The 16,353-nt window shown below is 38.4% G+C and overlaps 1 protein-coding gene across 1 annotated transcript; it reads right to left on the reverse strand.

Annotated features, from left to right (window-relative positions):
• Positions 1-1,488: 1,488 nt before the first annotated feature.
• On the reverse strand, positions 1,489-13,169 carry LOC118784491 (sodium-dependent neutral amino acid transporter B(0)AT3-like). Its single transcript, XM_036538736.1, has 12 exons — positions 12,992-13,169; positions 8,171-8,311; positions 7,694-7,831; positions 6,228-6,409; positions 5,779-5,889; positions 5,173-5,285; positions 4,789-4,917; positions 4,172-4,328; positions 3,664-3,868; positions 3,078-3,237; positions 2,200-2,362; positions 1,489-1,683 (listed from the first exon to the last, which is right to left on the reverse strand). The coding sequence occupies exons 1-12, from the start codon at positions 13,167-13,169 to the stop codon at positions 1,489-1,491; spliced, it is 1,872 nt and encodes a 623-aa protein (XP_036394629.1).
• Between the last annotated feature and the right edge of the window lie 3,184 nt (positions 13,170-16,353).

The following is a 16,353-nucleotide window of genomic DNA, read 5'->3' on the forward strand; positions in this document are numbered from 1 at the left end:
CATGGCCGTGCTAGAAACAAATTAAGGGTAGCGGAAACAACAGAGTGAACAAAAGTAAAATGAAAAGGAAAGAATTTATCAGTTTGGAAGAATTAACTCAATAAAAACAAGATGACATCAACTATAAAATCAAGCAAAACAAACCAGAGCAAGATGTTTCAATAAGATTTTACTGTATTGCATTATTTATTTCTTTATTTGGTCTTTCTAGAGTGGTGTCAGAGGCCATCATACCAAGATTATTATAGTGCTGTAACAATAAGACATTTGCATTACGACCTGACATTCAATAAATACCATAATGCTCCGATTCGCATTCAAATTATATGGCATTTAACTGTCTGTTTAAATCATATAAATATTTTAGTAAACACAGAACTGTGGCAGTGTGAAATATTTTTTCAGCAATTTCCCCTGAAGCACTCAGTTGAAGTTCATTGCAAACAGTGACAAAATCATAGATACATTCTACCAGATTCCACACATCCTATAGTTTCTGACATAGACTCCTAAATAGAGAATGTAACTGTAAATCAACAAACATGAGTAGCATAACATAGATCTTCAGAAAAATATAAATATCTTGCCACCATGGACCTGTGAGGGTCACAACAGTTTTTAAAATATATATTCATTTATTGGAGTAAATATTGTTGTGCTCTTAAGCACTGACCTGAGAGCAGAGCTCAAACTTCCATTAAAACTGTATTCAGAATTGTGTTGCTTTCATCATTAATTAATGATAATTAATTATCATCCACAATCCTCAAACTAACAACCACGACAGTGGTAAACTAGTTCCTATTGCATGTTTTTACTGTGTTGAAGATAAAAAACAATGCACATTTGGAAATAAACACAAAAAGAAATAAACTTTTATAAATTAAAAATATGACTTTCAGTTGCTATCAGACAAATTGATGCAACTAATAGAAAATATATTTTATTTCTAGTTAGAAATTATATCTTAAAAATAAAGTGAATAATCATCAGGAGTATGACAAGGTTCAAAAACACATTGTGTTGAACATGAATTGATTACCATTGACTTTAAATGGAAAAATGAAACTAGTGGCCAAAAGCTGAAAGGCAAATATATTGTAAAAGTTATTAAACTATAGAATGTGGCTCGAAGACATGGGTAAACATATTTTTCCTCAGTCTCCTGATTTGTCCACTTTATTTGTAACTTCACAAATCTAAACTTCACTTGTTTACTTTGTAGATGCTGCTTAAACAGGGTTACGTATATAGCTTACATTTATAGCGCATATTAATCCATCTGAATATTTACCTAAGCAATTCAGGTTGAGTACCGTACTCAATGGGATAACAGCAGTGCATTGCCTGAGATTCAAACATAAAGTAAAACCCTCTTGCAAGGGGTCAGCTCCTCACCAGCTACTGTATGCTACAGAAATTCCCATATTCTTTTTACTTATTCTGTGCTATATTGTGCTTACACAGCAAAGGGCAGAATATTTTGTTCTACATTTCTGGTAAGTAAGCTTCGTTGTCATAGGATCTGGTGGCCCGCCACACTGCCAAGCGTTTCCGCAGGAACTGAATGAACCTGTAGAGGGCGATGATGGGTATGAAGATACAAGATATGAGGGACAGCAGCACGCAGATAACAAAGACCCAGTTGGGGTACGGCTGAACATCAAACAGTGGGAACTTCACCTGGATAAACACAAAAGATCATTACAATGTGAGGGAAAACAATGGAATTATGCTTTGGTTCTATAGCTTATGCCTGCAGTGTTTTCCTTCAAAAGCAACTTGGTTGTTTGAGCTAAATGTTAAAATCCAGGATAAATGTTTCTATGGAACTACCAGGCATTCTTATAAACCTTCAGTAGGATTAATATTCAAACAGTGATTGACTTTTGCCAGAATACTTTCGCCAACAATACATGTTAAATGAGGTCAACTATTGATATTCTTCTTAGAGAACAGCCATAAATGCCTTGTAACTATGGCATTCGTGGATAGTATGTTAGACAGGTTAATGTGCAACTTCCCTGTAATGATTTTCAATTGCACAGATGCTGCAACAGATTGTACAGTATACTCCTTTATTGTCTTGACATGTTATAATTACTCTTCACTAGGTTTCAGTGAAGGCTTTTGTGCTTCTTTCCTGTACTTCTTCTTTCTCAAAGGCATTAGAGACCAGATCAGCAACACAGTGCTTACATAACCCGGATTCCATGCGGGATAGGTGGGCCGCTCATTAGCCTGGACCACGATGTACGCCAGGAACACCACCAGCAGCATCACAGGACTGATGACCCTCCATGTGGCCTGCCAGTAAATGTTGGGCCTCCGCCCCGTCATCCACTCAATGTCATCACTGAATCTGAAAGCAAGTCGGTAAGAATGTAAATAATGCTGTTACAGTATCAATGTTAAATTGTCCTCTGGTTCCAGATATATTCACTTATCACAATTACTAACTCATCTATATGTATCTATAGTGTGCAAATCATTTCCATCCCTGTCCCATACACCCCTGAATTAAGGACCCAATGTCAGTAAGGTTTTACTACAACTGTTACGATGACTACTTCTACTACTGCTGATAATGATAGTGATAACATTTTTTGGCATTTTCCTTTGATTATTATCTCCCAATTTTCATTCGTCATGCTATAAAAGCTGTCAGTTTTACTCCTCCTGGCATCTCAGTCTCACTCCTTTCTGTTGGCTGAGTCACATATGAATAATGGATAGACCTCCAGTAGGATTATATGTCCTCTCAGGATTGCTAAAGGATGTTAACACAACACTGAAGGGCAGCATAGCTTAACACCATTATGATGTCTGTTTATTAAAATCACTCCCTCCATCACATTTAAATTCTCTTCTCATCTGGGTTTATGGAATTAAATTCACAGCATCACATGTAAATTTTCTCCTCATCTGAGATATAAAATTCCTTTCATGGCGCAGATGAGAGGAGAATTTAAATGTGATGCTGTGAATTTAATTTGATCTGGATAAAGGTTTCTGCTAATAACAGCAAAGTATATGCGTGTGTCACAGGGGTGACAGTGTGTCATGAAATTTGATACCGGCCAATTCCATAGACGTAAACCACAGCGACGATCTCGAAGAAAGCAATGATGAGCAGGGGCAAGGATCCTACATAGTTGTTGAAAATCTCCAGCCAGTAATTCCCTGAGCCCAGAGTAAAGATGAGGGCCACACAGAAAGACACGAGGCACAACAGCCCTGGGAGGAAGAGGAGGAGAACCAACAGAAGAGATTATCATCATTTATAAGTCATGGTTTTGGATCAGGTGGGTAAAGAACCTATTTTAACCTAACAGGAAGTAAAAAGAGAGTTTTCTGCTCAAGAACTTTCATGCAGTGAAAGATGCGTGAAGATGGCTGCAGTGTCTAGAAGGCCCACTCCTTTAGTTTCCCTCTTCATTTCTGACAGTGTTCAGAGTTAAGCAGCATTACTTTATGGCCTAATCGCAACACTGGTTTGCCAGTGTGGAAATGGCATGTGGCTTCAGGTGTTCTTGTGACAGAATTAGACCCATGTGACTACTACAGTGGCTGTCAAGTATCAGTGATTTTTCATTTTATCCTGGCTCTCTCATCCAATATGTGTTGGATCCATCAGAGCTCCTCTTTGTTTACATTTTTTACCTGTAAAAATCTCTTTCGGTATCCAGCTGGGCACCAGCTTCAGGTCCAGCAGAGGAGTGAGGACCCCCTCCAGGTTCCCAAACATGGAGGATAGGCCCAGGCTGAACAGCATGACGAAAAATAACACAGCCCAAACCTGGGAGCCTGGCATCTTGATCACTGCCTCTGTGAAAACTATGAAGGCCAGGCCAGTCCCTGATGCACTCTGGCAGGGTCAGAAAGCAGTGAAGAGTCACAATGAGGGGCCAGAAGTTAGAAACACATACACACAACACGCACGCCCACACAAACACATACACAATATACACAAAGGCATATGTATGCATGCAAATCAGCACAACGTCATGCTCACAAACATTATATAAAACTATAAAAACATTTGTGTTTGTTAAAGAAAATCTTGTTTACAGCTCTAAACGTTGTGCTGTCAGTGCATGCTGTGGTTTGGACAGTCCACATTGATGACATCGTAATGTCTCTGCTGGCGTGGGTGATTTAGACTGAATACCTGGTCAAGAAATGTTTGCAGATTGCAGGTTTTCAGATCAATGCTAGCAACTTTCTCAGGATCACTTGCATTTAGGTTGCCCAGCCAGCTTTCATAGTTTTCCAGTGTTATGTTCTCATCCCCAATGCTAAATGCATTTGTCAGGGACATGATGTTGCTGCAAGATGATGATCAACAGTTAAAACGAAAAACATTAGATATGAACTAATCTTCAGGCTTTCAATTAAGTATTCTATTGAATTGTATCAATGTTATAAGAATAATCTACAAATTCATCTTACTAATAAAACCATATGCTTTAATTAAATATTGGAAGTATTAGTAGTTTTATTTCTTCTTACTGAAGGATATTTATTTCAGACAATAGACAGAAATTGTTACTAGACATCACAATCAGTCAACAGAGTCTTTCGCTCTGGCTTTCTGTGTCAGCTCTTTGCTGTAATTATTTATTCAGTAAGTCACTTCATCTGATGTTCCAGGAATAAATCAGTCAGCAATTGAATGCTGGCTCTGGGCCTCCAACATGACTCAAATTACCCATCCATAGTAGCATTACCATCTGAACTATATGCCAAATGTTACCTTTTTTGTATCTTTACAATGCTGAAACTCACCTGTTCAGGCAGTCATTGTAGTTTGAATTTGCTTTGAACCCAAGAATGGCGAATATGGGAATGGATGCGTAGATGGATGTGGCACTGTTTATGCATCCTACTATCAAGGCATCTCTTTCACAGTCATTTCTAAAAGACAGAATGTACCAGCAACACAGTCACCACCACAAACCTAAGGAGGATTAGATAAGAGCTGAAATCAAAACTGTCTATCTGGAAACTAGATGGACACAGTGTTTGTTCTCTAAAAAAGGACAGATCAGTATTTCACTGGAATCTGTAGCTTAATAGAACCACACTAGCTTTATTTTCTGCAAGTGTAAGAGGAATGTTGTTTTGTTGCCTTTCTCAGCTGTTTTGCTGCTGTGGTATGTCAGCACTTACTTCTGAGGGTTATAACTGGAGAAAGCGATGAGGCCACCAAAAGCCAGAGACAAGGAGAAGAAGATCTGCGTGGCAGCATCCAGCCAAACTCTAGGTTCTTTCAGTGTCTCCCACTGCCGTGACATCAACATTGACAAGCTTCATTTACAACAGCATTCTCTCCCTTTTAAATATATATAGTGTTTCTATGTCTTTGTGTTTTCGTAATGTGTCAGTCTTTGATCATGTGTATGTTCTGTGCTTTTGAGATCCTCTCAGTTCGGTTTGAACAGTGGCCCAGTGGCTGTATTTCAATTTTTAATCACAGATTCAAGCCACTGTAACTTGGAAAATATGAATAAATTTGTATCTCATGTAACTCATTATACATAATTCATGTAAATTTGTGTCGAAAAGTTGTAAACAAACTACACTGAATTTTGACTAAACTCTTTGCAATAGGAGATACATCCATGAATTGCAAAGATCAATAAGATCATAACTGGTATCAAAACAAAGTCTATTTCTGTACAACTATGCTCATGTGTTACTGAAATGAGGACTAAAATAAAAACTGAAATGAGCACTAAAATGATAGAGACTATGAAGACTGCATGGGAAACTCACATTCGGCGTGAAGAGGTATGTCAACCCTATTGTGGCACCAGGCAGGGTGAGAGCCCGCACCAGGAAGATGGTTAGCACAAGGTAGGGAAAAGTAGCTGTGATATACACTGCCTACAGGGGACACAACAAGCAAAGGTTGAGAGAGTGTACACATTACTCATCATTATGCAGCACTAACAGGGTAATGTCCATGAAAAGCACATGCATTGCTGAATTGCAACATAGAAGATGGGACTCAGCAGTCTATGTTATGTTATGTGTTTACCACAACAAATCCAAGGCAACTTCCATACGTTACGTACTATATTTTCATTTACTGGATGTCTACTAAAGAAGTAGGATATGCATCTCACTCATGGGCAGAGAGGGAGTGCTAGGCTCCGGCTACTGAACTTGTAACACTTTCGTTATAAAGCCATTGCTCTAACCGCAGCTTTGGTGGTGCCCACCTTGCCAATGGTCTCAATGCCGCGGATGAAGCAGATATAGACGATTCCCCAGGCAGTGGCCAAACACAGCACCAGCCACCACTGCAGAGAGCCACTGGTCTGAATATCAGGTGTGATGTTCAGTGTCTTGCGGTACCAGAAGTAGTTCACAGGTGTGCTTTCCTCACACTCCTTTATATACCCTGCAACACCATGGCCACAGAATAGAAATGAGAGAGGAAAACCCAGGACTGCAATACCAGTTGATACAGTCTCTGAATCTGAGAGGAAAGACATACATACACTAAGTTAAGGGTCTTGACAGGGAAGGTCTGTAAAAGCTTGGTACATCTAAAGAACAAAATCAAATCAGACTTCAGCATCCACATGCTGGAGTGGAGCTGAAGGCCATAGCTAAAGGAGACTACAGAAGAAGTCCAGGGATGTAAATAATGTTAGCTTGGTACATTTTTCAAGGTTGTACCACATATATCAGTGAACTATAACAGGCATGTATGTAGTGTACAAAAAAGCATATACTGAGTAGGGTAGTAAAGGAATATGGCATTAAGTATACAGAGTATGTACAGTTATAATCATACATGACAAATTAATATTCAGATTACATCATGCAGTACAATACTTTTGTGAATGCTTTTGTGAAAGAACTGGAGTTGGTCCCCGGGTGCTTCACTGCGGCTGCCCACTGCTCCTAGCTCCTGGTGTGTATGTGTGTGTATGCTCACTGCTCACTGTGTGTGTAGGATGGGTCAAATGCAGAAGACGAATTTCCCCATGGGGGATCGATAAAGTATACAATAAAGTATATGATACGATCAGAGGATGACATTAAATGAGTAAATCAGTCAGATCTGTAGCAAACTTTGCAAACATTTCACAGACAAGACAGAAGTCATTGGGGGATGGAATAAACTGCCATAAGTACATTATATTACATTACTGTCATTTAGCAGATGCTCTTATCCAGAGCAATTTACAACTTTATACAGCTGGACATTTAACTGAGGCAATTGTGGTTTAAGTACCTTGCCCAGAGGTACAGCAGTGCCCCAGCGTGGTAGCAAATTGGCAACTTTTTGGTTAAGGGCCCTGCTGCTTACCACCACACCACACCACACTATTGCCCTGCACACTACTGCAGTGCCAACAGGAGCAGAAGAAAATATTTTCTGAATATTTAATGAGGGCAGCAAATGTAGATGTACAGAGATGTCATAAACAGGTAGAAGATAAGGCTTACAGTAAGATAAGGCTATAAGAGACACTGTTTCTGTAGTTATTTACATTTTTAAAGAGCGAGGGATATTTACAGATATTAATAAAAAGAAATGCTGTTTTGAAGTTTATTAGTGTTACTCTGGCAATTTAGATGAAAGAAAAATATTAATATTGTGATTAAGATAACCTCTCATATTTGCTGGATAGGCTGTCAAGCCAACTGAGGGTTTGTATTTAGCAGAATTTACCTGTGTGGTTATCATTGACTGGACAGTCTCTCCAGGGAAGAGGGTTTTGAAATGAGTGGAAGAAATACCACAGCACCCAGGCCAGGATGGTGTTGTAGAACAGGCCGACTAGGAAAGACACTATCAAAGATGCCAGACCTTTAAACAGGAAATGTCATTGTGAGCAACCAGCGGATATAAGACACTTCTGTACATCACCAGATTCATCTAAATACAATGCAATGTGTCCCTAAGACACAGATCTTACCAAATGTTACATTTTCCTGTTCTTGCACAGAATGTGTCTGTGATATCAATAATGACCAAACAAATAATTCATAACAAATACTTACAATAATTGCATTCTTGTTCAAACTTTTTGTGATTAGACTGAATCTGGTCCACCAACCAAAATACAGTAGTGTGATACCTTAATCATGGCAGTGCTAAATTGTTGTATGTATAAATACCAAACCCAGTAAACATATTTCCACCTACCCACTCCTCCCAAGTACGGTGATATGGAGTTCCACACACCAATGCTTCCCATGCGCAATCGCTGTCCAATAGCAAGCTCCATGTGCAACAGGGGCAGTCCCTCCAACACCAGTGCAATCAGGTAAGGGATCAGGAATGCACCTTCAAGGCAAAGGTCAACAGAGGTTAGCTGCTGGGACACAGTGTGGAGGCATTGGACATGCGTAGTTCTCTAACCTTTAACCCTTTAACCCTTTACCTTTAACCCAAGATTTGAACCTGCAGCCTACTGGTTAGAGAAGCTTACCAGAAAACTGCACTTTTGAATCCTGTGCACTACTGCTGTTGTACCAATGCGTGCAATATTTACTAGATTTGTTTCTCAGTAAGCATTACCATTGAGCTACTTCAATGGATAATATGTAACATGAAGGATATGTGAAATACCTGACAGTTCTACATTCCAAACTGATTCCCAATATCAATTTGTGTAATTAAATATTATATATTTATTGATTTTATTTAGACATTTTTGGACATTATTTAAGGAATTATGATCCTAAATATTTATTTAACTGAACAGGCTTTATTTTATTTTATTAAAATGAGGATTTACACTTTTGCCACAACATGTATTTTTTTATATATGGCCATTATTTGCATTTGGTGTTTTGGATTTCAGATGTTTAAATTGTACAAGAATCAGGTCGGCCAAAATCTGTTGTTCACAAAATCTGTTGTATGTAAAAGTGTAAAACCGTTTGTACAATATGGTCCACGTCAGAAGCATTTGTTTCTCCTGTGCTCTCTGTGTTTATCAATGCTATCTCAGCCCTGCCCCCTGCTCTTTGTTAAGAACAGTAATGCATAACCTTTTTAGATATTTACATATTTCACAGTAACTAAGAAACAACCGATTACTCCCCAATTATTTTTGTACTGATCCTTTTATTCACAGTAGATAATGTTATAAAGTATATAGACCCAACAGCTGTTACCTGGTTTTCAGCATAATGTTTTGTTCAGTAGTCTGTTTATGCACAGATAACCGTTAACCTAAGAGGCTAGGATAACACCTTTGCTGTTTATAGCATGGTGTACAACGGTTTTAGTGTAAGAATAATTTGAACATTATGGTGAAAATATTTCTTTTTAAAACAGTAAATAAGTAAAACAGTAAATTGAGGGCTTGGTCAAAACAGCCTTGAATAGCTTTTTAGCAGGGACTGCTATACCTGCTGATATTCAAAATTATTACTATGACTTCAAAGCACACTGGGCGATGCATGAAACCATGAAGTAACACTGCTTTGCAATCCAATTAGAATTAAATGTCTGATATGAATGCCTTAAATGTGTCCAAAACAAAAGTTCTCCTTCTTTGCTGCAAAGCAAGACAATGGGTTCTCTGGCCATCTTTTTAAACCATGTGTTCTATCATTTCATCCAACCTCATAAAGATAGGATGCTGATCAAGATATGCTCATATCAGATCATTTTAATTTCAACAAATACATTTAGTAACTTGAATTATTTTCATTATAACTAAGAAAAAAGTTCAAGTCCTCATAGTGCCTGCTATACATTTCAGGTCAGAACATTAATACATTTAATAATGTAGACTGCAGATTAAAATTCTATAACAGCCAACAAATGCAGAAAGAAACAGTGTCCACAAATACAAAATCTAGAGCACCCACAATGCTTGCACTTCTGCAAGATCTGTAATGAGTCCCATTACAGCTTCAAATGGATTTACTTATATGTGATAGATTGGCACTGTATTACTTATCTGTGGTACAGCAAGTCGCTGGCTTATCAGTCAGAGCAAACTCTCAGATCCTTAAATACTAAATGTATGTGTTTTCCAAGGGCAAAGCTCAAAAAGGGTGAGACATCACCTTTTGTTATAATCTGCCTTTACTTTGAATCATTTCCTATTGAGATGTGATGTGACCACAGTCAAACATAACTCAGTTTGTAAAGTATACTGAATGTAAACGTAATTTTCTCTCTTGTGCTGTGAGTTGTCTATATCACAGTCTGTATTTTCATTTTATTTATTTATTTTGTTCTGTTAACAATGTTTTCTTGGGTGTGCTTTTAAACTGTAATGGAATGTGCATACATTAGCTATACATTAGGTTGGCAGTATTATTATTTATAAGTATTTTTATCTTTTATTCTCTCCTCTGAGTTACTACAGCATGAAAGTTCACTCGGAGTGCAATCAACAGTTATATTGGGTTTTTTCTACAGTAATCGTGTGATGTTCTCATTTGATTCTCTCTGTTATTTTTAACAAACGTTTGTGAGAGAATCCACTGAGGAGCATGTACAAGTCTGGCTTAACTGTGTGTATTAAAAAAGACTTTAATTTGGGGGCTACACCAATCAAAACAGACAGGAGTGGTCTATTTTCTTAGCCAACACTAGAATACGTTTTAGCCTTACTGCTGACTGCTGGCCAAACAGCTTTATTCATTCATGAGGTTTACTGTACCAGACAGGTAGCAGTAGCCAGGCCATTCTGCACATTGTTGGTAATGCCTATCATTGCACGTACTGAAGGACTTTTGCACAGTAACACTTGTGATTTTGTGAACCCTCAGACGGCACGAGTCCTCTCCAATGTTTAGGGGATACTCCCTCTTGATGTAAAAGAGAACCTTTTTTCATTTCTGAATGAATTTGTCTCTTTAACACAATGCAATCTGTATAGTTCAGGTCTGACGCACTCCCATCTGGCCTATTAGAACTTCTTACTGAAAAACCACTTTGTCAAATCTATTTTTTGTTCAGCAGAAGCATCCAGAATATTGCTATCCAGGGAATCCTATTTCTTCCCATGTACTCCCACAATTCTACTCTCACAGATCTCTCTGTTCCCATCTATGCTGAGAGTTTGGTGCTGGCATACCATGTACTCCCCATGTACTCCCACAATTCCACTCTCACAGATGTCTCTGTCCCCATCCATGCTGAGAGCTTGGTGCTGGCATACCACTTCTTCAATGTCTACGGACCTTGAACTGTGATCCTCATGCAGCAGGTTCCCTAGGGGAAGGACTATATTTTGTGTCTTTGATCTTTTTCTGAGGTACCCAACCTGAACTGCTGCAGTGAGAGTGCCTGTCAGCAGATAAAGGGTAAAATCATAGTGATGTACACTACCCTGGAGGAGGGCACCGCAAAGTATGTAAATTTAGTAATTATCTTCAATTGGATTAATTCCCTGACAATTAATGTAACCATGATAAACTTTCTGGCAAATGCTTGCAAAATGTTGCATACTTCCAGGATTATGATGAGCACAACTGGATTGCTTGGCAATAAGATCTTTAAATTCTCATAGAAATAAGCCAAAGCCCTCAAAGACAGACAACCAAAGATAATATGGATCGTGATGTGTAACTTGCAGGAAAACAGTGATTTACCATTGTGTTTTTTATAGTTTTCTGCTTACCCTTCCTCCCAGGCATGAAAATTAATCCTAACATTGAAATGCATATCCACACCTGGGAGCAGAGTTAAGTGTTAAAACATTAACAAACCTGCCTGCCACACAGAAGACAGAAGCCCTCAGTAGTGGGATTTAAGGTAAGGCTGGAAAACGTGCAGTAACAGCCAGCAGACCAGAGATTAAACTTTTGCCACATCATTTTTAATGTGTTTTGGCCACAGGGGAAATTCATCCTGTTAGCTTTCCTCAAAAAGAAACTTTCTTGTTAGCTTCACTTGAACAACCAGACCTGGCAATGATATAAATAAGTTAATGAATTAAGATAAACAGTGCTATGCAATGATCTACTGCACTGGACAAAGCATGTTTTCTGGAGGGATTTTTTTTAAAAATCAGAAAAAAAAACTGAGAAAACTGAGAATCCCATGAACTCCCATGAGTCCCTTGTGGTGGACAACAGAGTCCTGTAAGTGATCTGACCTCCAAGCTGAGTTAATTAAGTGATTCATTGATGGTAAGGTTATCACAAGTGTTTTGGGGGGTGGTTTTTGCCCTGCTATGTCTTTATCCCTTGTAATGAGAAAGAGTTGTAGTCTCATGTCAAACCACTTTGCTGGACTGCACTGGCTACATCGTCTGCAAACGTGGGGAATGTGAGCAAGTACTATGCAGAAAAAGAGAGCAGATATTTTGGACTAAAGGGACTCAGCGTAAAATGATGGTAGCGCTGGAAACCTTCATGGGATCCAGAAAGCAAGCTCTGGTATTAACTAAATTCTTAGGGATCAGTCAGTCAAATGTAGTCTGAAGGAGCACCTTCAAAGCGGCATGCAAATAAATGTCCATCAGTTCAAGTCATAACAGATATCACTATAAAGAAAAACAAAGATAATCATTGCTGCAGAAAAGAAACCAAAGGGGCAGTAGTGGTAGAATCATTAAGAGGAGATCAGCCTGTGCTTTGGAACAGATATGCTATCGGAACACATTACATACTAAAGTGTATAAATGATTTACTGTTAAGAGGTTAATAATAATAAGGCTAAATGAGGATGTTGATTTGGGTTGAGAACCTACAGCAGCTGCTACCTTTGCTTTTACTATGCCGTTGCAGAGGTATTCCCTGTGACTGCTGTGCCACTTTATCATTAACATTGAATGATGAATTAAACCAGCATTACATTTTGTTTTGTTTTCCCCCACACCACCGCCTGTTGTGCAGTTACTTAAACCAATGACAAAGATTGCATAAGAATGAAACAAATGTGATCATGACCTTGCGTTTCTGTATTAAAATCAAACAAAAACACCCTAGTGGTTGCATGAAATGCCCCAGTCTTTGCTGTGTCCACAGCATCTGGCAGTAGGGCATTGCTTACCTCCTCCATAGATCTGGCACAAGTAAGGGAATCGCCACACATTGCCCAGACCCACAGCAAATCCAATACACGTGAGAAGATACTGAATCTTGTTGTCCCACTTGGGTCGCTCTTCACCAGACTTGTTCTCCTCCATCTGAGCCACATCCATGGGCACATCCTTCTCTTTTTCAGTCATCCTAAAGTTGTCCTAAAGCACTAGTCTTGTAGTACTTGGTCCTGTTCACTTGTTGGTTGGATTGTTCTTGTCTGGAAGATCCTATTCCTCCTCCCAGGCCCTCATATAGCTGTAACACATCACCGTTTTGTGTTTCTTTTTTTCACTAAATAGAGAGGGAGGAGTCTGTACAGGGAGCTGGAGTCGGATTGATGTGCTTTGGCCAGCAGTGCAGAGGGGAGAGAAAGAGGGTGATTTAACAATCATTTCAGATTGTTTTGTTTGTTTTACAGAGCTTTGTGTGCGCGTGAGTGGTGTGCTTTGTGTGTTCTAGGCCTCAACTGTCCGTAGTGTGGGTTAATTGATAACTCGACAAAATGGTAAATATCCACCAGGAAGGAAAAGGGACAACCTGACATTTGTATTAGCTGAAGCCATAATATTTTATTGCTTGCATTTTAGTCTGTGATGCTTTCACATACTACATTGTTCAGTGTAAACAGAGAAACTAGGTCACAAACTGGACATATAGCAGGGGTGGAATTATGACCACACAGAAGATGCAACCACACCAATCCCCTAACCCCCTACCCTCTCGGCCTTACTGGTACAACCTATGTGGCCAAGAGATGTCCATAAGAGAACCTACACAAAACTGGCATTTTATGTCTAATAGCAAGCAAATCACTAGGTTGTTGACAACTTTTACCCTTTTCACTTCTTGCCTGACACAACCATATGTCTGGCAAAAGATAAAGTGGCTATAAAGGATGTTACTGTAGCTATATGGAAATGTTTTCCCTTTTTTAATCCCTAGCCTCTCAGTCCTGACCCTTTTGGTGTATTGTTAGCCAAGATTGGTATCTTCCCAACAACGGCCAAGATGGAAAAATTATGTGCTGTGTATAAAAAGATCAACTTGTGTTTTTGTGTAGGGTGTGGTCAGCAGGAAAGTATGGTAGGACACTAGCACTAAGTTTTGCAACATTATTTCTTTTAGAGAGACTGTAGAAGTAATTCTAATGCAAACTTACAGTATTAATCGGTGCGTACTTGTGCAATAGAAATGTGCTTGAAATTACAGACATTTTAAACGTATGTATCAAATGAATAATCATTTGTTTAATATTAGTTTTCTGATTAATTTTTCATGTTCATCTCCAGGCCTCAGAACATTTGCGGTTTGACCTCAAAAAAGCAGCTCACAAGCAAGAAGTAGGGAATATAATGAAGCTGCTAGGGAAAGTCTGCCAGGACAAATAGGCAAAAATCCCACATGAAAAGTATCCTAATTTAGAAATTAAGAAGAAATTCACAAACGCCCGCATAAAACACCAAAGTCTAAAATGCTTGTAAATGTCAAGTGAGGATGTACAAAATATTGACTGCAGGTGTGAGAATAAATATTATTCTTGCTCTTTAAAAAGTATGCAATAATTTGTAAAACCTTTTTACTGTTGTGCAGTTTTTACAGAATGAAGCTCACATTTCCATGTATTTGAACTTGATTGCACAATTGTGTTTTTCACATTTGGTACCATTTCTTGAGAATATGAATCCATTTGGAGGCCACTCTGTATAGTCGCACACCTTGTGTGAAAAGAGATGGGAAAATTCATGATTCATGGAAACATCAGCTGCAGTAACTGCAACAAAGTTTATAGAAGAAATCATTCAAAACTGTCTAAATGTCATGAGAGCTCAGCAAACAGCCCAGTGATAATGGAGCCCAGTAGAAGGGGGGGGGGATGGCAATGAGCATGATGAGCCACAAAATTTAAAATTGTTTTGTGTTCATCTGTAAATATCCAGTCAGTGAATTTGGTTCCTGAATATTGCTCTGTGAAGGGCTTTGTAATCATTTGCTGATCTGACTTACTGATCTTTTCCCATTTATCCATGTCTAATTTTGGTTTCCATGACATTTTATATGCTATTGCTATATTTCTTGCGCAAATATTAACTACACGCCCTTCATATTTAATCTTTTATCTCTTCAGTTTTGCACACCTGATAAATTTGACCTTCATCTTCTGAACAAATCTACACAAGACCGTGGCACTACACAGTTCCAGATAAAATAGCTGATGGTGAAAAAGCCTGTAATTTGTGACATATTTGCACCCAAATATATATGAATAGCTCAGATTGTGTGTGGAATATATCTTCTCATACGGTCTTCTTGCAAATTCATGGTCTGAATCAGAGGAGACATATAATGTCACTAATTTCACACCTGCCCTCCATTTCACATTTCTATATATCTGTGTAAGCCAGTGCAGCTAAAGTTATTTGTGCTGTTACCTGTACCTGAAAATCTTTGAGAGAAATCAAATGTACATCTCATTGGCCAAACATGAATAAGACAAATAGTAAAGTGCCATAAGCAGCAGAAAAAAGGTTAACAGGGCAAAAGGGAATGTTCTATACATGCTTTGGTAAGGGCTCCATCTGTGTTTGTTTGACATATTCTAACATATTGCACACTATGTAGAGGAAAAAATAAACACTTTTTAAAAGCCCTTTCATTTAAAGTGCATATCTCATGCAAGCAGCCTTCTGCTTTGAATTTACATCCAAGTTGTCATTACAGTAAACATGAAAGATTATTACACCTTGAACAAAACTGCATGGACAATACTATATGTTAAATGGGCACCGAATCACTTTTCTCATGAGTATTACTTTCATCTTGTGATGGATACACATGAAAAATTTTAGAACAGTCTAGTGCTCAACCTTAAGCAAAGTCAAAGAGATTAGTTTTCATTTAACACCTCAATCAAAATGAATTAATTTGGCACTGAAAACAAAATCAGTATACACCATGGGTCGCGAGGACCAGGATTGGGAAACAATCAAACTTTGGAGATGTGTATCATTTTGGCATGCTCTCAGAATGATCAGTCACTACACTGGAATTCCCAGCAGTCATTGGCAAAGTATTTAAACTTTTCCCCTTTCTATACTTTTCTTTCAGAAGAGATTTGGTGTTTTTATGACATTAGACTCAAGAGCTGAGAGAACTTGACTCATAAATTGACACCAAGCACACTACATTAGACACATATTAATGACACGCAAACAACAAAAAATATTCTTGAATGATTTTCCATTGTATGTGCTGAGTGTCTATCAACAAACGAAGGTAAATAGTAAAAGTTTACCAAAATTCTCAACGAGGGTTGTGATTTATTAGTTTTCA

This window comes from Megalops cyprinoides, chromosome 10 (genome assembly GCF_013368585.1).
Source record: "Megalops cyprinoides isolate fMegCyp1 chromosome 10, fMegCyp1.pri, whole genome shotgun sequence".
NCBI lineage: Eukaryota > Metazoa > Chordata > Actinopteri > Elopiformes > Megalopidae > Megalops > Megalops cyprinoides.